The sequence below is a fragment of the Dipteris shenzhenensis genome, chromosome 21 (genome assembly GCF_047967505.1).
Source record: "Dipteris shenzhenensis isolate YYH24624 ecotype China chromosome 21, Dip_SZ_1.0, whole genome shotgun sequence".
NCBI lineage: Eukaryota > Viridiplantae > Streptophyta > Polypodiopsida > Gleicheniales > Dipteridaceae > Dipteris > Dipteris shenzhenensis.
In genome coordinates, this window is record NC_141616.1 from 8,655,716 (window position 1) to 8,678,007 (window position 22,292).

At 42.3% G+C, this 22,292-nt stretch overlaps 1 protein-coding gene across 1 annotated transcript; it reads left to right on the top strand.

The window, feature by feature from the left end:
• The first annotated feature begins 1,591 nt into the window (after positions 1-1,591).
• On the top strand, positions 1,592-21,384 carry LOC147888455 (uncharacterized). Its single transcript, XM_087392444.1, has 4 exons — positions 1,592-3,049; positions 4,192-5,378; positions 19,771-19,822; positions 19,919-21,384. Exons 1-4 carry the CDS (start codon positions 2,804-2,806, stop codon positions 21,227-21,229), a joined length of 2,796 nt encoding a protein of 931 aa, XP_087248570.1. The 5' UTR covers positions 1,592-2,803; the 3' UTR covers positions 21,230-21,384.
• The last annotated feature ends 908 nt before the right edge of the window (positions 21,385-22,292 follow it).

Consider the following 22,292-nt stretch of genomic DNA (forward strand, 5'->3'; position numbering starts at 1 on the left):
CAAATCTTCAATTTGTAGGCGTGAGTCAAGGATCCAAGGAAATAAACCTTAAACCTATATGAGAGGCAATGACATACATTGCTAAGGTCATATTTGATAAAAAATGGAAAATGTTGAAACATGAGAAGGAGGTTTTTAAATGGTCAACAAGACTCACTTACCTTGAAAATGGGAAGCATTAGTGCACTTTTTGGTGAGTCTTAGAAGTATGACTTTATACTCCATATGTTTGCTGCAATATATCCTCCAAATATTTGTGTTTAAAAGACCATTAAAATACTTGTTACTTGAGCTTTATGATCATATATTAGTGAAGGAAAAAAAGTGCACGGGTTATTACTCTTGCTTGATTAAAAAACTAAAAAGTTCACACTCTTTTGAATTAATAATTCTCCACTCCATAAAGTGCAACTTGAGGAAGGCTTGATGGGAAAAGTGCACGAAAATCATTGATTTAGACACACACAAGATTATATTAAACATTTCTATTTCTCGTGGGTTCTTGGAGTTCCAAGAGGGATCAAAGCAAGGGACGTGAGCCTACACATGTTCTGTGAGGAGGACAAGCATTTGAAAGACCAAGACGTGGTTCCCATTAACCAATGTGCTCACAAAAGAAATCTGAGAGATGAGTAAAAGTGACGGAAATTAGGTGAAAGGGCTTGTGAGCCACCTGGGCACAAAAAGCCAAAAAGTAATATCTCATAAAAGAGGATCGAGATGAAGTACTTTTTGTTCTTGTCTAGAGGTGTAGCTCAAGGTATGGTATCTGTACCGGCCTTGCGTAACCTAACCATGATTTAGACATCATATAGATGTAGCCAAAAAACATAGAGTCATGTTCTCAACCTAGCATCATGTTCGTATTACATGCAACGCCTCATGGGAGCAAACTCCATATTTGTGAGATGAGGTGCAACCAATGTTGCTCATTGGAATGCAACAAGTATTGTTTGACGCAAGTATGTGTATTGTAGGCATGATCAAGTTATCAATCCCCAACCAAGCATTACAATGGGGTATGAAAGGTGATGCCACTTTCGTTACCTATGGTCTAATGGCAACTGGTCATCTCATGAGGCTGATGCGCCATGACTGAATTCCCATTTGTGATTAAAGCACTTCCACGAGGCAAGGGCGGGTGGACCTGAGGTTATCACTTGCATCGAATGGAATGTTGGCTTTCTTGGGTATACCTCTAGTTGGAGTGTCAAGGCTTATGCTTGGTATCGAAAATGGGAGATGATGTCATGAGCTCTGATGGGGATGCATGCAATTATGCTGGACGATATGTTGACCGGAGAGGGGGTGGGTAAAAGGGTGTTGACACAGACTGTGCGCCCATGTTCGCCCATGGTGCAATGACTGCATCTGGATGCATATGCAGGATGGGCATTCCTGGGCAAGGTGGGCCATGGCTGAGTCTGTAAAGGTGAGAGATGGTTACTGGTCTCAACTTGGATGTGGGGGCTTGGAGGCAGGGGTGCTCGTGAGGAGCACTGGGGTGAATATGAGGGAGGCAACATGGGGGCAAAGAGGTGAGGAAGGGCAAAGAGGGAGGATGAGATGGAGGTTAGTGTTAAGAGAGAATGGTAATTCAGGGGATGAATGGTGATGAGAATCACAAACTGGAAGGTGATTGGCGATGGTGAAATCTAACAGGGATGGGATGCAGCTGCTTCAATCCGATGGGGGGACCGTTCCCAACACGTTGCTGGGCAAAAGGGTGGATATTTGCGCGACAGCAAAAGTTGATGGGTTGCTTTGGATGTGTTTGAGGAGCGACGAACGGCCCTGCTGCTGCTCCTGCTCTGCACCGCAGCGCGCGATTGTCGGAGCCTTGCGCACCGCCCCGCTTGCAGGATTGGATTTCCTAACGACCCACCTTCAATTTGATCCGCCCAAGTGCGAAGCAGCGCAGAGCGAGCAGAGAGAGGTAGAGAGAGATAGAGAGAGAGCGACCGGAGGGCGGTGGGGAGAGTTACAACAGCACAAGCAGGACCGTGGAGAGAGCTGCAGGCAGAGCTAAGGGGTCTGCGCCGGAGAATTTGCCGATTGAGGAGAACGAATAGGGGTTGTGAGAGACAGAGAGAGAGAGAGAGAGAGAGAGAGAGAGAGAGAGAGAGGAATAGCATTATGCAGCTCCGAGCACTCAGAGGAGGAGGAAGGGAGAAGCTGGATTTTCCCGGTGCAAGCAAATCAGTTATCTCACGCGCACGGATTAATTTGACTGGTACGACGGAATTGTTGCGAGCACAGGTTCTTACAAGCCCTTGACTTCAGGTGATGGGGGTTAAGATGTCCTCTTGCTTGGCGACCGCGCAGCGATCAAAATTCCTCCTCCCCATAGATCTTGTTACTCAGATATCCTCCTCCTGCCTCTCTCCTCGACTTCTATTTTCCTGGCTTGACCGGAGCCGATGACCCTTCGCATAGCCTATTGTTGTACGATTGCGCCCAGTAGCACAGCAGCAAGCTCATTTTAATCGTGCACGTGTGTGTGTGGAGAGAGCATCACAGATCAAGTGTGGTGACAGAATTGAGAGAGAGAGAGAGAGAGAGAGAGAGAGGGAGAGAGTCTCTATAGCATCACAGGTCCTCAGTGCGGTGGCAAAATTTCGAGATGCAACAGAGCGCGATGTCGTCAAATAAGACAATATTTGCTGTTCATTAGCGTGCAAAAATTTCTTTTGAGTAGCCAAAGGATTCTCACTTTCTGGTGCCAACTGGTGGGATATACTTCTTCACCAATCTCTATTGGCCAGCTAGGAAGTTGTTTTGTTTCATTTAGATCCTTGCAATCATGAAAGGTGCAAGAGATTTTAAAGCAGAGACTGGAAAGTCAAATCAGCAAAAGTGTGGGCTTCCAGCTAGTGAAGCAGAACCTTTGTTTCCTCGGGTACATGTGAATGAGACAGAGAAAGCAGGACCAAGGGCACCACCTCGCAATAAGATGGCCCTCTACGAACAGTTCACCATCCCCTCTCATCGATATGTGCCATCACATGGGTCTAGTCCATCGTCTGGCACATCACCTTATTCACAACAGGTGCGCCAGACTTCACTATTGAAAAATTTGAATTTAAGGCTCTAGTCTTTTTGGCTTTTGTACAACTAAGGAGTCTTTTATCACTCAATGTAGTAATTTGATCACTTTACTATTACACAAGAGGTATAATCCAAGGAAAATAATGAAAAAAGTTCGCACAATCTTAGATATGAAGTCTTTTATCTATGGTGTATCGGCCTTAGGTATGTTTAGAATGATTGAACATAAGCTGAAAACAAAAAGCGGGGAGCTGAATAGCCCGTTTTTCTTTTAGTTTCAAAAGAGAGTTTTTTTGAGTATGCTTGTGCTTTCTAAGTTAGAAATGTATTTTTGCCTCTTTGTAGAAACGATACATAAGTGTAAAGGGCCATTTAGCGTTTTATCTTTTAAATAAGAGAGAGAGAGAGAGAGAGAGAGAGAGAGAGAGAGAGAGAGCGATATTCCAGTTTTTTGAAAGATTTTGTTTCTTGACTTGCTTGTTTATTTTTGCTTAGTCACTTGCTTCCTTTCTTCTTTATTTCTTGTTTTCTTTCTCTTTTGTTTATTTGACGTATTTTAGTAAGCACTGGGTTTGCCCAAGAGACTCCGTGGGTCTTTAGAAACCGAGTATAGCTGCTTATGCTTGGGCACTGATGACGACATAAGTGTTGCTTTGCTTGCTAAGTATTTCTTCCTTTTATTTTTCATAAAAGTTTTAGTTTACCTCTTTTTTCTTCTTTTTCATTTTCTCTTTTATTTTCTGTGTAGATTTTTGATCTTTAGAACAACAAAAAATCTAAATTTGTATGATTGGACTTTCTAGTCTTACAAAGGTATATTTTTGGCTTTTATGTCTCAAATGGCTCTCTGCTCGGCAGAAGGTCCATATTGTAACATATTTTAACTCATGTAAAATAGCTCTCCAAAGTAACACAGCTTGGAAAGTGAGTCCATTGTGATTTGGGACATATGCTGTTTAAGGTGAAATAGGAGGTATATTAAGGGACGTATTTGGTGTGGTCGAAGCGTGATGAGTTATTGTTGTGGAAAATTAGGTTGTAACATATGGTAATGATCTGCATCTCGTTAAACCTGTTTATTGCTTTAAACTGCCAATACAATCAATGTACGCCAATCTGACATTATTTCTCATTGGCTGTCAGGGCCAATATGTTTCAAATGAGTACCGGTATGCTTATCCTTCCTATTATATGCCTTCCACATTGCCATATGCCAATTCGAATTTTGGGGCTCATACATATGCTCACCCATCTTTTGGCATAAGTAGTGGTAGTGCAGTGGTGGAGAAATCAGGTCCTTCTGTAGTCTCAAAAACAGTGGGGACAGCTGGAACAGACAATAGTGGAAAAAGTGTGTCAGATAAGAAAGCCAAGAATAATATTGACTTCCATGTCCCAACACTGTCCACTCACAGGGTGCAGGGTACGGTGTCTGGCAAGGCCACAAGCCTAGTGAAACAATATGGCAGCTCCACTAGTCATACACCCAAGTCAGTTGTTGATGGTCAGAAAATGAGCAGTGTGGATGACTTGCGAGAAACTCCAAGTGTCTGTAAAGCAGGGTCAGTTTGTCTGAGTGAAATCTCTGGTTCTCTTGGAGGTCAACGTGCAGGAGCTGATGGGAGATCGTTACTTCATGTGATAGATGAGGGGCAGCCTGAGCAAACTGCTCGGCAAAGTACTAGCAAAGTTTTGCAGCAACAGACTGCGGATAGGTCCACCAGGTCACTATCACAGCCGTGTCAGCAAGTACTGTCTGGGTGCCTGCCAGAGTCGGGGGCTATTTGTCAAGGAAGGCCATCAAGTGTCCACAACACAGAAGAAGCTGGAACATCTAGTCAGAGTACTGGTGCTGGAGAGTGCACAAGTATTACAGGGGATGAGCTTGACTCTGTTAAAGCAGTCTCTCGTGACCTAAGCTCACCAGCACCAAAAAGCTTAGTCTTTTCAATGTGTAATCCAGAAGGTTTACTCTTGCCTAATGAGGATGTAGAAATATTTAGTCTACACAAACGTGGTCCAGGCTCTAATCAAGCACAGAAGTTTTGTCCTCCTGTAGCAGAAGGAAATGTAGAAGCCAAGGCAGCGACTCGACAACTTCAATACCATAACAGAAACAGGTTTGAAAGCTCTGGGGAATCTGGAAATCGTAGCAGTGGTAATGGTGAGACTTTAGAACCATCCCAACATGGGACAGGGAATGGAAGTGGCTCTGAAACCTCAGATTTGTCAATGCTAGATTCTGGCTCATCTCCGTCAATTTCACCCACAGATGTTGTCCGTGCAGTTGGACAGCAACACTTCTGGAAAGCTCGCAGAGATATTATTAGGTGAGGATCTTGAATTCTTTAAAATTGAGTACTTCTTTTTTGTTTTATCAATCTTTTCAATTGTTTTAAATGATGCCTGTGTTGTGGAAGCCCCCAAGTTCATACAAGTTATGGGGTAAATTAGGGTATGCCACTTGATTTCCCGACTAAGAACAAGTCCACAAAAGGTTGGGTGCCCAGTCTTGCTGAACTTTGAAGATCCATTTATTTGACTCAGCAAGGAAAAATTAGCCCATGTACTTGTGACCACAATGTATTGCTCTGAGTGAAGGTTACATACTGACTCTTGCCTTGATAAGCTGCTGATTGTATTCGTGCGCTGCAGAATATTTAGTCCCATGCAATCAAGTGGTGGGCACTTACAATTGTCTATAAGTGTGTACACATAAGCCCACCTATGAGCTAGGTACGGACAAGAGCATTAAGGTATGCACATAATGGACCACAGAGGCATGGCTGGAGGGCCATAGTTTAGAGGCTCTCCACAATGCTTGCATCACGGTCGCACTTGTCCGACTTAGAGCTGTGACTGACTAGGAGACTGTGTAGGACTATCTATCTCTAGTTTTCTGCCCCCGCTCCTCCCCCACCCTTGATGAGGGGGGATAGAGTGGACCACAGAAATGACATTTGGTATCTCACTTTGTGTTTAGATGACAGACTATTTGATGATGATTAGGATGTTAGTGACTAGGGAGATGACTATTAGTATGGTATGACTATGTAGTATTTATCTTTTGTTTTTCTGTATGGGTATTGATGCTCGTTATTAGCTCCACCCTTTCAGCTTGCTTGTATCAGGTTTTTCAGTCTCACAGACCCATCGGTCTTCTGAAGACTTTAATAAACTCTCTCTCTCTCTCTCTCTCTCTCTCTCTCTCTCTCTCTCTCTCTCTAGCTCTTGCCTTTTCACCTTTACATTTCATGTTCATGTTTTACTTCTAAATTCAGCAAACATTTAATGTTCAAATGATCTAGCTTGTCACGCTGGTATTAGAGTAATAGTGGGACATCGATTTCTTTTTCTCTGCATAGGGATTGAAGTCTAGTGCACATGCTCAGGGGTGACTTGAGGCTTTGACATTTGCAGGGCACTTTATTTTTGGGAAATTCTATTTTGCAATGGCAAACCATGAGTCTTTTAGAATGCTTGCCACTGAGGACAGAGTTGATGGTACTAACTATTCCATGTGATCGTACTTGGTGAGCTACTTGTCGGTATCCAGGAATTCTCGGGTATTGTATCCGAAACGATGATGTAGGCATTCATGCTGTTCCCTTCGTTCATTTTAACACCATCAAGCTGCCTGCGCAAATAGGCAACCCTGGCCTCCTTTCAAATCTGATAGAGATTGGCCAAAGTGTCCCATGCAGTCTTGGCTGTCTTGCAAGATCGCACCACCTGCCACGTGTAAGTGGCTGCGGTGGCAGCAGGTGCTTGTGCTGGAGGGACATGTCTAGTGGTACAGGACTTTAGAAGACTCCAGGTTGGTTGGGTGGTACCAGCAAGAGCTGCCTGGACCATGCCTTAAATAGACCAATGTGCAGGTCGGCTGATCAGGGGAAGGGCAGACTGGGTTAGCCCAATCTAAGGTTGGCTGACACAGTGGTCAGCTAGTTTGTAGCAGGTCGGCAAGGTCAGGGCTATAAGCCATATAAATAGGCCCATGAGGGGCAGGGCAGTCATTGATTCATGTGGTGCCTTGGCTGCATATTAGAGCAGCATGGGGGCTAGGAATTAAGCGCTTGTGCCTCACACTTGGGCTGCATCTGGAGCAGCAAGGAGGAGTACAGTGTCCAATTGTTGGTCTTTTCAGAGCAGCAAGGAGGCATGCTAGGGTGGCATCTGAGCAGCCCATTGAAGCTCGACAAGTTGATAGACGTTTTGAAGGTGCCAAGAGGTAGAAGATAGTTTTGAGGTACCAAGGGTCCACATCTACGCATACCTTATCTGCTAGGTGGTGGCACATCGAGCACACACTTTGCATTAGGAATTGTCCATCGTTGGAGCAATCTACTTTACATGCTTTGTTGTTCTACTCTACTGTGCTTTGTTTAAGATTTGTGTCTGTATCTATCTCTATCTACATCCACTAGGTCTTAGGCAATATTTTGTTGTCTATGTCCCCCCTGCCCCCCCCCCCTTTCCCGTGTGCCCAAAAAGAAGAAGAAAATTACAACTTGTTTCCTTATGTTTTACTTTGTTGGCTTTTCGTTGTAGTGTAGTTTGTTTGGGTTGGGATTTCACAGCTTTATACACATTAGGTTTAATCAAGAGATTCTAGGATCTTTTGAAAACTAGATGGTAGCTTATGCTTCAGTATTGAGGGGATCTGAAAACTAGACTACGCCTGCTAGGCATATTTGGAAAGCTAGGCCATGGAAATCTTTGCAGCTTTTGCAAATATGGACATCTTTCGATCATTATCGTTAAATTCACTCTTCGCTTTCTTGTTTGCCTCCTCAACCTTTGAAATGTCTTGCTGTCACTTGCTCTGGCTCTTGCCACACTTTGCTACTCCCTTTCATCTTTTCCTTTTTTTACTATCTTCTTATACCCTCCTGCTTTGCCTGCTTCCACCCTTTTTGTCTCTTCCTTGCTAGCTATTCTCCCTTGTGGTCAGAGTTGTGCAGTGTATTGTATACATCTGTAAGATTTGGCTGTTACAAAAGTAGCATTGGGTCACTTTCAACAAATATAAATTCAAATAACAGTGTCTTGGAGAACCTTTGAACCCACGTGAGCTCCAAATGTGAACATTTTAGCCAAAGAAAGGCTAAAAAGCTGAAGTACTAGGTGAATCAATTCTTCTTGCAACCAATCTGCATAAATCAGAACTGGTATGGGTCAGTAATAGTTTAAAACATGCTAGAAATCAAATCGCAATCACTCCCAGCTGTATGTAGGGTCTAAATCACCAATGTGCGGTGCACCTGCAAAAACTCAATGATTGAGCCAGAAAGTTATGTGGACTGTCTACAACCAATTGCTGAATAGGAAGATGAATGATGCCCCTCGTTATGTACCAATTTCAGTGTGGGGCTGAAGGTCTACCGAATGTGCACGCTTAGAAGTAGACAACACAAAAATCTTCTAAGTAAAATATGTGCATCCCTAGCACTAGCTTGATTTCCACAATCATAGGAGTTGTGATGCAAATCAAGCTACTCAATTCTGAAGTGTTGACCATATGCCATATTGCTGAGAATATTTGGTACTACAATTTGCAAGTTTCAATAATTTTGGATTCATAAAAAAAAAGCAATTGTCTAGACTTCTCAAGCAGTTGTAGCTTGAATGAAGAGATTTTGGACTACTTTTTGATCAGCCTTCTCCTTTAGTGCTAGCCTTCGTCATGACTGAGTCTGCTCTTCACCTTCGGAGTGCCAACAGAAACTCAGTACAAAGACTTTGTATAAATGGATGCTCAAGTATGTGTGGGTGTGTAGATTTGTTTGTGTGAGAGCATAGTTTTATACTGTGGTCTACACTCACTGTTGGGCACTGATGACGTCAGTGGGGATGTCATAGTAACTAGTCCCTGCTTTGCATGATGGAGTTTATGGTTTTCAATCCTATGAGTGACTATCATGAGATTGAAACTGCACTATGTGAAACCGCCCTCTAATCACTCAGAGGGCAGTGGAACTAAACCTTTAATCACTTTAGCACTTATTTACAGCTCACAAAGCATATATCACAACCATTAACCATTGCATGATCACCATTTGGCATTTACCCATTTGTTCACAAACAAAACCACTGAAAAAGGGATGGAGGCTAGAATGCCCCTGCTCAACAGACATAGACAAGTGCACCCGATTGGCCCCAAACACCGTGGCGCCCCGCGCCCCTTTTGGTATTTCTTTATATTTACAGTGAAATGATTACAAGTTGCATCTGGGAGACCTTCCCTGCAACTGAGCACGTAGCTCCAATTCACTAAGCCTTCGCAAGGCTTTCAAGCATAGAACACCATCACATAAGTGCACTTAACCCATAGGCTCAACCCAAAGGCATTCTCTTTTCCGAGTGTAATTCCATTGGCTATCCAGATGCAATCAGACTCACTGCACCCGAGCTGCACTCTCTTTGAGTGGTTTCCAGATGGCATTCACAAAGCTTTTCAAAGCTCCAAAATAAAATCAGCAAAGTACCCAACCAAAGAATGACTCATGTAGCACTGCCTGGGCACCTGTGAGCCAAGAAAGAGGCGGCACACGAGGCCAACCAAGAGCTTATGGCAAAAAGAAATTGCAGTAGCAAAATCACAACTCACCAAGCCCTGAAAACTCGAACCAAGTCCTCAATCGCCAAGAGGACAAAGTAGCCAATGCCCAATTGCATTCTCAGCCAAAGAGGAGTGCAAAGGCATGAAGAAAGAGCATTTACAAGAGCCGACCAGCAAGAATTCCACTGAAAAATGCGAAAAGAAGCACTTCTGTCGCGAAGAAGTCAGAGTTCTTGGGCTCAAAAGAAGCATGCTTCAGAGAGGAATGCATTGAGAAGGTTTTGGAGAACTTTCATCGCCGGAAAGTCCTCCAAAACTGAGAAAAACCAGTCAACCAGTGCGTGGGACCACTCGAAATTCAACAAAAAGCTGTAGCTTCGCAAGAGGAGAGGCCGAGGAGGCGGTAGAAGCAAAAAGGTCCAGAAAAAGCCACTTTTGCAAATTCGACCAGCAAAAGAAGTGCTCAGCTCTGCCCATTCTACCAAACGCACGAAGGGAAAAGCATATCACTACGAAGGGGAGGCAGAGGGGAAGCCATCGGGCCAAACGGAAGTCGAAGAATCCAAACGGGTGAGGAGTTATGAAGAAAAACGGAATTCAGCTGAAGGAGGCTGAAAAACCAGTCCAAAATCTCAACAAAGGGAGAAGATGAGAGAGAAAACCACACATGTGAAGTTTAGAAGGCCTAGGAAGGTCCAGGAATGGCAAAGGAGCATGTAGAAGGCACTAGAGCCACCTGGAACTCTAGGGGGCCCATTGAAGGTACATGGCCCTCTAGGGGGCCCATTAAAAATGCCACATCATCATTTCCCAACAACCACTCTTTTAATTCCTTGGAATGCCTTTGGGCGTAGGGATTAATTACGCTTATGTGCTAGGCACCATGCTGCGTTTAATTAGACATTATTAAGCTGACGCGTGGACTTTTAAAACCAAAGTTGTCACGGTCTTGTAGTACATTAAAGTACTTAGAATTTCACACCCCCGTGACATACCCCTCTCTTGAAATAGAAAACCACAGTTTGCTGCCCCAAAGCACAGGAGCGAGCATGAAATATAGCATAAAAGAGTATACAAGAAAGCCGTAGCTATAGTATAGAGAGACAGTGAAAATATGGCTAGGAGAGGCATGCATTTATCCATATATATTGCTAAAAATCTATGTGATCCTCGGTGATCAATAGTCAAGATGCATCAATGTCTCACAGCAGAATATTGTCAGCTCAGTATCTCGGATGAAACATACAGTGTCATCAAGCGACCTCATGAAATCACAGTGAGCCCGTCTGTACTGAGGGAGTGGAGGTGCTCCCCCCCTCTCGAACACCAAGTAATGCTCCAAACGCTCGCTCTACTGAACTACCTGCTTCCTCCATCCATTTCGCATCAAGTGATGGGTAATTTTGAAATTTTACCAAGTAGCGACGGATAACTTTACCCTTGAGCTTTCTATCCCTGTGTGCCAGAATCTGCTATGGGACTAGAAGTTCATCATGTTCTTCCACTTCAGGCTGCACCTCATCAGGTAAATCCTCGGGAATATCTCCATGATATTGCTTTAATAAGCTCACATGAAAGGCATTATGTATCTTCCAATGCGGAGGCAAGTTCAGCGTGTAAGCTACCTCGTTTATCTTTTCAAAAACGTGGAAAGGACCATAGTAACGCATGTTCAGCTTTGTGTACAACCTTTCCTTGCCTTTCTTATTTTTCAGCCTTGCCTTCTGAAAACGCAGCAAAACCCAATCACCTTCTGTGAATACCAATTCCCTACGGTGCTTATCTACTGCTCTTTTCTGCTTGTCCTGACTTCTTTGCAAGGCATATTTGATCTTCTTGTAAGCCTCTTCAAGGCTTTCCACAAAATGATCAGCTTCGAAGATTTTCTCTTTTGTATGCAAAATGGGAGGTATCTTCTTGGCACCTTCCACTATTTCAAAAGGTGCTTTACCTGTGGATCTGTGCACCGTATTATTGTAAGCATATTCCAGCAAAGGCAAATAATGCTTCCATTTGCTTTTGTGGTCTGAGACATAGTATTTAAACATATCCAAGATGGTAGAGTTTTCCTGCTCCGATTGTCCATCTGACTGAGGGTGAAAAGATGACGAAAAATTCAGCGTAGTGCCCATATTTTCAAACAGTCCTCTCCAAAAGAGGCTGGTCATCCTCGGATCTCTATCACTGATTATGGATTCAGGCATCCCATGATACTTGAAGACATGCTGCAAAAACAATTTGGCCATTTGATCTGCTGTAATTTTCTTTCTTACTGGCACAAAGTGGGCTTGTTTGCTACACCTGCAAATTATTGTCCACAATCCATCATGTCGAGTAGGAGTACGTGGAAGATCAAACACAAAATCCATAGCTATGCTTTGCCATGGTCTATCGGAATTGGCAAAGGGTGTAACAACCCAGGTGCCTTCTGCCTGTCAAACTTTACTTTCTGACAAACCATGCATGTTCTCACATATTCTTCCACATCTTTCCTCAAAGATGGCCAATAAAAGTATTGCTCCACTGCTGTAATTGTTGCTGTAATTCCCCTATGTCTTGCATATGGAGGAGCATGACTTTCCATTATGATTTTCTGTCGCATCTGATCAGTGACACAGAGTCGTCCATGCATCAAAATGAAACCCTCTTTCAACATATAGTGATCATGCCTTTGACCATCAGAAAGCTGATCATAAATAGTTGAAAAATCAGCATCATTAACATACTGATCTTTCATCACATCTAACACATTGTTGTAAGCAATGCTCACTGCTGAAACATTGGGTTTCTTGGAGACTGCTTCAGGCTATGGTTTCCTGGAAAGTGCATCAGCCACGACATTTTTGTTTCCGGCACATGTACAATTTGAAAATGAAACATTGAGAGGAAGTTAGCCCATCTCATGTGCTTTTCAGATAATTTTCTCTGCGTGAGAAAATATCTAAGTGACTGATGATCTGTCTGCACATAAAAATCAGCTCCAAGAAGGTAATGTTTCCATGTGGTCAAAGCATGTATCACTGCTAACATTTCCTTCTCGTATGTCTGCAAGTACAATTCAGCATCTTTGAGAACTCTACCCTCATATGCAACCACTTTGCCATCCTGCATCAAAGTGCCTCCTATGCTGTTTCCACATGCATCACAAGTTACAGCAAAGGGTTTTGCAAGATCTGGCAAGATAATAACGGGTTCAAAACACAACTTTTGCTTCAGCTCTTCAAAAGCTGCATTTTCCTTTGGTCCCCACTGAAACGGTACAGCTTTCTTTTGTAAAGCATGCTGCAAAGTACTTTATAAACCTCCGATAGTATGAACACAACCCAAGAAAGCTTCTGACTTCATGCAGATTTTTCAAAATTGGCCAACTCCTTATGGCCTCAACTTTTGCAGAATCCATCTTGACTCCATCCTTTGATACTATATGACCGAGAAAATGAATCTCATGCATAAAGAACTCACTTTTCTTGGTGTTTATTAATAGCTTGTGTCTTTTCAACTCTTGAAACACAATAGTGAGGTGTTTCCTGTGCTCCTGCTCATTTTTAGAGAACACAATGATGTCATCGAAGAAAGTGCCCACTTTCTGTGTGCTCTAAAAATTATGTCCATCATTCTATTGAAAGTGGTAGGTGCATTAGTCAAACCAAAAGGCATCACAAGGAACTCATATAAGCCAAATGAAGTGCGGAAGGCAGTCTTGTAGACATCTTCAGGCCGTATCCTTATCTGATGGTATCCACTTTTAAGGTCAATACGACTGAACATTGAGGAACCTTCCAACCGATCCAATATATCATCAATGCGTGGAATTGGAAAACGGTTCTTAATTGTGACTTTATTCAAAGCCCTATAATCAATACACATTCTCCAATTGCCATCCTTCTTTTGCACAAGCAACACAGGGGAACAGTAAGGAGAATTACTCGGCTGTATTAATTCCTTTTCCAAGAGTTCCTTCACTTGTGACATTATCTCTTTCTGTTGTGCCTTACTGACACGATAGGGAGGTAAATTAGGCGGTGAGCTTCCTGGAATTATATCAATTTGATGATCCTCGGGCCTCTTGGGAGGTAATTCTTGAGGAAGTGCATCTGAGAAACAATCCTGAAAATCTGAAATAAAAGCAGTCCTTTCTCTATCTAAAGCAGAACGAGGAGAGCCTTCCTGAACTGGTTGGCTGTCCTCTTTGACAAAAATCAAGTACGCTGAAATATGACGCTTTATTACATTGGAAATACAAGAAGCTGAAAGTACAAGGATGGAGTCCCCTTTCAACTTTACATCAAGTACATGATTTTTGCCTCTATGAGTTAAAGAAATCTTCTTGTTTCTCATCTGCACATCAGCCCCCACCCTGTACATACAAGGCATCCCAAGCAAAGCATGACACTCTGGCAAAGGCATAATGTAGAAGTCCTCTGCATCTTGATATCCCTGGATATGCATCCTCAACTTGCCAATGATAGGAGTTCAGGGTTGGCCATATCACACATGCCGGATGGCCCCATTTCCTCAGGCTTGATGCCAAGCCTTCCTGCCATATCAGGAGTTATGAAATTTGCCTTTGCCCCAGAATCAAAGAAAAACAAACAATTCTGATTTCTGATTTTTCCCCATGCTCTGCACATCTCAGTCTTTTTCATTTCCTCTTCATCATGTGCATGTGGCAAACTCCCAATCACATCTGGAAGAAGTCCTACGGAAGGTTTAGGCTTTTTGCCCTTCCGATCAGCTTGTTTATCATCATTCTTATCATCATCTGACCTGTCTCTTTTCTTAAATGGGCAATCATAAGAGCGGTGTCCCTCTCCTTTGCATATAAAACATTTGTTTTGCTCCATGAGTGACTTTTTCTCTTCATCAGATAACTTGGTACGGGGCTGTTTATTAGGCTGTCCACGCTTTTGACTAGCTTTGAATTGGGCTTTTCCTCCCTTTTGAAACGGTCGTTTGCCATAATTTTTATTTTCAGATTTGATGTCCTTATCCTGGTGTTTGGCAGCCCGTTTGTTGTCTTCTTTCTTGCTGTCCATAAAGCCCAAATTCTTCTCCTGCATCCATGCATATGCTGTCCTTGCATTCTCAATTAATTGAGTCATAGAACCCACCTTGGTTTTGATGCAATAATCACGTCACTAACAGTACCTCTCTATTTGCTCTTTCAAAGAACATGCCTGTAAGAGCTCAATGGCAGCAAAACATCCCAAAACCTCTTGGTGTAATCATCAAGATTCTTGCAAAGTTTGTATGACAAGTCATGCCAGTGTGAAAGTACTTCAACTTCAAAAGTTGCAGTAAGCCAAGTAGAAGAGAACACTTGCTTAAATTCCAGCCAAGTAGCAGGTGCATCTCCATGAAACATAAAGGTGGTGTACCACTTAAGTGCATTGCCTTTCAAAAATGTGGCAACCTTCCTCATCTTGGATGCTTTTGTAAACAAACCCCCAAGAAATGCAGCATCAAATTGTTGAAGGAATGTGAGGGCTTTGTACCTGTCCTGTACTCCATTATATGTATCAAACTTGACATGAGAACCACCATCCTTAAATTCTTTATATACATTTGATATTGGCTGTCCCAAAGATGGCTGTATATTTGCAGCATTTCCTTCACTAGGGTGAGCCATGCTTGGCTGAACATTAGGCATGGGAGCATATGTTGTGGCTTGCATGCCTGGCTGCATTCCCACATTGTCATACATGGCTTGCTTTCTATGCCCAATTGGCGGTGAAATCAACATAGCATCAAAGATAGAATCTGTACCAAAATATTCAGGTTGCTGCCTCAAATATGGCTGAGGTGGTTGAGCCACATTTATGGACTGCACATTATTATTTTGAGGAGTAGAAGTACCCAAACCAAGGCCTTGTGCTAGCTGCTCATACTGTTGCACTGGCTGTACTTTTTGTACCTCTTTCTCAAGTGCTCTTTTGGGCGATTCCTCTCTCTTGGAAGTCACTTTCTGAGTCATTTTTGATGGCTGTCCCTCATGGGAAATTGATGCATGAGTGTGTGGTCCGCCATGAGAAGCTGATGCATGTGTGTACTCACTCTTTCCGTGCTTGTGCTTTCTTGATTTCTTCTTCTTCTTGGCATTTGTTTGCACAATCTGAGCCAAATTTTAAGCCAGCTAAGTCAAAGCACTCACTGCACTTGCAAGCTGTGCATTCAACATAGTAGCATCATCTGACTAACTGCTAGAACTAGTATCACCGTTGAGCTCAGTTGTAGCTTCATGTGTGGCTTGCTCAAAAGGCATTTGTTGTGCTCCCTGTAGCTGTACACTAGCTAGATCATTAAGGCTTTCCTTGCCTTCTCCTTTGAAGAGTTGTGGAGCTCTCTTGCTCATGGGTACTCACCATGTTTATGGTTGTAATATTCAGCTGTCAAAAAGTGCAGCAAAGATATCATTCCACCAAAGTATCGAGGCCCACCTCTTGAGAAGGAGTGTGGTATCCCGGCAATGGAACCGATGAAACCGGCCTCTAATCACTCAGAGGGCAGTGGAACTAAACCTTTAATCACTTCAGCACTTATTTACAGCTCACAAAGCATATATCACAACCATTAACCATTGCATGATCACCATTTGACATTTACCCATTTGTTCACAAACAAAACCACTGAAAAAGGGATGGAGGCTAGAATGCCTCTGCTCAACAGACATAGGCAAGTGCACCCGATTGGCCCCAAACACTGTGGCGCCCCTTTCGGTATTTCTTTATATTTCACAGTGAAATGATTACAAGTTGCATCTGGGAGACCTTCCCTGCAACTGAGCACGCAGCCCCAATTCACTAAGCCTTCGCAAGGCTTTCAAGCATAGAACCCCATCACATAAGTGCACTTAACCCATAGGCTCAACCCAAAGGCATTCTCTTTTCCGAATGCAATTCCATTGGCTGTCCAGATGCAATCACACTGCACCCCAGCTGCACTCTCTTTGAGTGGTTTCCAGATGGCATTCACAAAGCTTTTCAAAGCTCCAAAATAAAATCAACAAAGTACCCAACCAAAGAATGACTCATGTAGCACTGCCTGGGCACATGTGAGCCAAGAAAGAGGCGGCACACGAGGCCAACCAATAGCTTATGGCAAAAAGAAATTGCAGTAGCAAAATCACAACTCACCAAGCCTTGAAAACTCGAACCAAGTCCTCAATCGCCAAGAGGACACAGTAGCCAATGCCCAATTGCATTCTCAGCCAAAGAGGAGTGCAAAGGCATGAAGAAAGAGCATTTACAAGAGCCGACCAGCAAGAATTCCACTGAAAAATGCGAAAAGAAGCACTTCTGTCGTGAAGAAGTGGGAGTTCTTGGGCTCAAAAGAAGCGTGCTTCTGAGAGGAATGCATTGAGAAGGTTTTGGAGAAGTTTTATCGCCAGTCTAGAAAAAGCCACTTTTGCAAATTCGACCAGCAAAAGAAGTGCTCAGCTCTACCCGTTCTACCAAACGCACAGAGGAAAAAGCATATCACTACGAAGGGGAGGCAGAGGGGAAGCCATCAGGCGAAACGGAAGTCGAGGAATCCAAACGGGTGAGGAGTTATGAAGAAAAACGGAATTCAGCTGAAGGAGGCTGAAAAACCAGTCCAAAATCTCAACAAAGGGAGAAGATGAGAGAGAAAACCACACATGTGAAGTTTAGAAGACCCAGGAAGGTCCAGGAATGGCAAAGGAGCATGTAGAAGGCACTAGAGCCACCTGGAACTCTGGGGGGGCCATTGAAGGTACATGGCCCTCTAGGGGGCCCATTAAAAATGCCACATCATCATTTTCCAACACCACTCTTTTAATTCCTTGGAATGCCTTTGGGCCTAGGGATTAATTACGCTTATGTGCTAGGCACCATGCCGCGTTTAATTACACATTATTAAGCCCACGCGTGGACTTTTAAAACCAAAGTTGTCACGGTCTTGTAGTACATTAAAGTACTTAGAATTTCACGCCCCCGTGACACTATGTTGTGTTTTTAGAGGATGAGTTTGGGAATATTCTTGGATTCATCTAGGTATATGCAAGTTTCAATAATTTTAGACTCAGATAAAAAAAGAGGATTATAAGGCAAAATTAATGCCACTTCTAAATTATGACATGAAATACCTGCCCGTTTGCATCCTTGACGGAATTCTTGTTTTGAATTGAAACATAGTGCAACCCAAAGTGCATGTGCTAACCCATAGTGTTGCGTATGCATGCGAGATCGACTGCATCTGAGCATCATTGAGCAAGTCGTCTGTGCCATAGTCCTTAAGTACAAGTAACCAAGATCCAGTCAAGCCCTCTGAAGAGTTTGCCTTCTTTGTTGAAGGAGAGGCATGGGCTTGCATACATTGATATTCAAGATATGCTGCAACCAAATCTGTAATTAAATTACCATTGGATGGCTGGATGCTTCTGCCCCTTTTCCTACACAACATCAGCAGGTTGCAAGTAGCATGGGACTCCTTAAATAGGCTCGAGCCCAATGGGCTTAAAAGAAAAGATACACAAAGGTAGTAAGTGTGGAAGATGCTTGCTCTTGGATAGATTTTCTTTTAGATAATCTTTACATCACAATAGGTGATTCTTTGTTTCAACAAATTATAGGAATCCCTGGGCACTAATTGTGCCGTCTTTTTAGCAAACTTTTATCTTTTCACTTATGAATTTGAGTTTATGCAACGTCTTATTTCTATGAATACCTACCCTATCGTTTTACATAAGCTTAGCCAAGTTAGGCCTTTTATAGATGATTTATTTGTACCATATGTTCCTAACTTTCAAGACTTTATGTACAAAGACGCCAGTGCTTTTGGAGAAGGAATCTATCCTCGTGACTCTTGTGAACTGAACTGCACTTCAAGAGGGGATTCTTGTGTTTTCTTAGATCTTAGACTTTCTTAATCTACCATAGGATTAGAGGTTGATATATACGATAAATGTGAACAACCTGAATATAGTGGTTTACACATTATAAAAATGCCTCACATTGACTCAAACATTTCTGATTTGGCAAAGTATGGAGTCATTTCTTTCCAATTCCATAGATTTTTCCGCCTTTGTACAACTAAGGAGTCCTTTATCACTCAGTTTAGTAATTTGATCACTTTACTATTACACGAGGTATAATCCAAGAAATCACATTGACTCAAACATTTCTGATTTGGCAAAATATGGAGTCATTTCTTCCCAATTCCATAGATTTTTCCGCCTTTGTACAACTAAGGAGTCCTTTATCACTCAGTTTAGTAATTTGATCACTTTACTATTACACGAGGTATAATCCAAGAAATGAAAAAAGTATGCACAATCTTAGATATGAAGTCTTTTATCTATGGTGTATCGGCCTTAGGTATGTTTAGAATGATTGAATATAAGCTGAAAACAAAAAGCGGAGAGCTGAATAGCCCGTTTTTCTTTTAGTTTCAAAAGAGAGCTTGTTTGAGTATGCTTGTGCTTTCTAAGGTAGAAATGTAGTTTTGCCTCTTTGTAGGAAACGATACATAAGTGTAAAGGGCCATTTAGCTTTTTTTCTTTTAAATAAGAGAGAGAGAGAGAGAGAGAGAGAGAGAGAGAGAGAGAACGATATTCCAGTTTTTTGAAAGATTTTGTTTCTTGACTTGCTTGTTTATTTTTGCTTAGTCACTTGCTTCCTTTCTTTTTTATTTCTTGTTTTCTTTCTCTTTTTGGTTTATTTCACGTATTTTAGTAAGCACCGGGTTTGCTCAAGAGACTCCGCGGGTCTTTAGAAACCCAGTATAGCTGATTGTGCTTGGTTGGGCACTGATGACGACATAAGTGTTGCTTTGCTTGCTAAGTATGTCTTCCTTTTGTTTTTCATAAAAGTTTTTGTTTACCTCTTTTTTCTTCTCTTTCATTTTCTCTTTTATTTTCTGTGTAGATTTTTGATCTTTAGAACAACAAAAAATCTAAATTTGTATGATTGGACTTATTCTAGTCTTACAAAGGTATATATATTGTAGATGTTTTGCATGGTAGCTTCCTTACCGAGAAAATGCTAAATCATTTGATGATTTGATGATTTTTCAGATAAATCATAGATGTAGCTTTATTGTCAATGCATGTAGATGTGTTTATATGTTGTATTTCCATTGAGTTTAGAGTTGTCAATGTCCTTTCCTGACACCTTCAGTGTTGGTTTTGTGTTGTACTGTAGGCAACAGAAGATATTTTCAGATCAAGTATTTGAGCTACATAAACTTATAAAGGTGATGAAGTAATCTCATTTTCATGACTTGTCTTCTTTAAGCTTGGATGTCACAGAATTTTCAGTCTAATTACTGCTATGTATTTTTATTGAACAGGTTCAAAAGCTACTAGCAGAAACCCCAAATATATTTATTGATGAAGAGATTTATTTTGGGGCGGCAGCAGGTTCACCTGAGTGTGATGCTGTTCATTTTAATGCTGATGGTGATGCAGATCAAAATCATGGTGAGGAGAAAGCACATAGATCTGTTCCTGTTTTGAGGGAGATGTCTACAGGTCAGTCACTTGGGGCAGGGTTTCTGCCAGGACTCCCCTTTAATCCTGGCAGGTCTTATGTCCCAAGTAATAATCCAGACAGCCAGATCGATCAAGGAACTTACCCGTCTGGGCCAGCTGTTATCCCTGGTGGTACAAGTGTGTGGGGATATCCAAGTTTAGGTAGAGGGCAGTGGATGCAGCCAATGGCTGTTCAAGCTGGGTCTTTCATGTATCAGCCTTTTATGGGAAGCTTCCCAAGTGGACCACCATTTACTGGGGCCCATGGATCAGCAATCTTGGGCCCAGTTGCACCATTGGGGATTCCATCAATGGTTTCTTTCAGCTTACCTTGTTATGATCAGAGGACTGGACTAGCACCAGACATGCACTCTAGGTATGGACCTGCAGTACCTTCCAGTCAGCATTCGCATTCTGCAATGTCTCACAATCCTTCCCCTGGTCCCATTGCTCCTGATTTTCCAGGAACATGGCAACCCATACAGCATAATCATTATAATTACATTCAAAGGTCACTTTGTGTTGGTACTGGTGAAGAAGCTCCATCAGGTTCAGTAGCATCGATTACCAACAAGCCAGAAACATCAGCACACACCATCCAAACATCATCTGTTCCTGGCAGGCAATGTCAGTGCATGAATGGTGGAACAGGGCAATCAGATAAGAGATCCTTTGATACACCAATTAGTGCTCTTTGTGAAAAGCCTGGCAATTGTCACCAGGATGAGCAAGGTTGGGCCCAGACTTTAAATCTGGGTGGTGCATACCATTCTGCTGACCTTGACCATTGTGATAATGATGATGCAAGCTCTGTAGGAGAAAAGGATGCAGATAGGAAAGCATCCAGGTGGCCAAAAAGACAAAAGGAAGGAGCACAAACATTTGAGAGCAGTGGAGTATTGGATGAGATGGATGTTGATATTTCACCAGATCATTCTCCAAATGCACTCTCTCTTTTTCCTTTAGTGCCATCATTGAGTTGTGTTGATCATCGTCGGGGAAGGCCAGCAAGGCAACAAGCTGAGGAGTGGCAAGGGCGGGTGATTAAGGTTGTCCCCCGTCCAGCTGTAGCTGCATCTGAATCGGCAGCTGGGATATTGTTGTCTATTCAACAAGAGAGACATCAGTAGCTTGTGTGTAATAGATTTGAATGCAGATGTCCTGAGGTTTATTTATCAGATGCTGATCTATTGTAAAAAGAGCTTGTTCTGTAGTCACAAGACATGCTTACAGGATTCTATCTGGGTAAGATTTTGACCCCACATTATTGAAATATGGATTGATACCCTGCATTGTCGGACTCGTGGTTTTTAAAGTGGGTTTTCTATGGATTTGATCTTACAAAATCTGCTGTTTGATATTTTAAGATCTTAGGTGCTTTATATTTCTTGAAAACAAAAAACCCTACTACTATGTATGACAGCTTGTGATTGTCTTGTATTGCTGCCTTGGATCAGCTTCTCACAGAGTAGGCTGAATTAATCCACAGTTTTCCTTGACATTAAATTACTGTTATTCCAATGCTAAAATTCTCTGGTTGGTTCTTGGTGTTGAATTAATCCATAGTTTTCCTTGAGTTCGTTTGTATTATGGGCTGAGAAGCAGAAGATAGCATCTTTACACCTATGTTGACAGTCCTCTTGTAGGTTCTTGGTGATGGGTTCATTAAGTGCTTGCCTTTAAGTGTGTTTTGTGTATCAAAGCTCTGAGAATTTAGAACGAGAGGGGAAAATCTTATTCCTCTCTTTTCACAGTTTTTGCATTGATTGCCTTCTTGATTATCACAATATTTTAAAGCCATATTTTTTTCATATGAATTTACAAGAGATTAAAGAATGATGCAGCATCAAATTAGTTGATGTGATTGTTCATACTTTGTTACCTTTGTAGATGATTTCACCAGGCATACTTGGGGTTACTGATTGAAATCCACTCATGTTCTTTGCTTTGCTTTAAGCAATTCACCAGGCATACTTGGGGTTACCGATTGAAATTCAGTCATGTACTTTACTTGCTTTAAGCAATTTCTTGCCATGGTTGAGAATGAAATTGGACATAAGCTTCTCACACTTTGCATTGACAGGTGTGTGAGTACAGTCCCGTGAGTTTGCTGGTTTCTTAGCATTTCGTGGTATCATATGCATACTACAACAAATGGTGTTGCAGAATGCAAGAATATGACATTGATGGAGG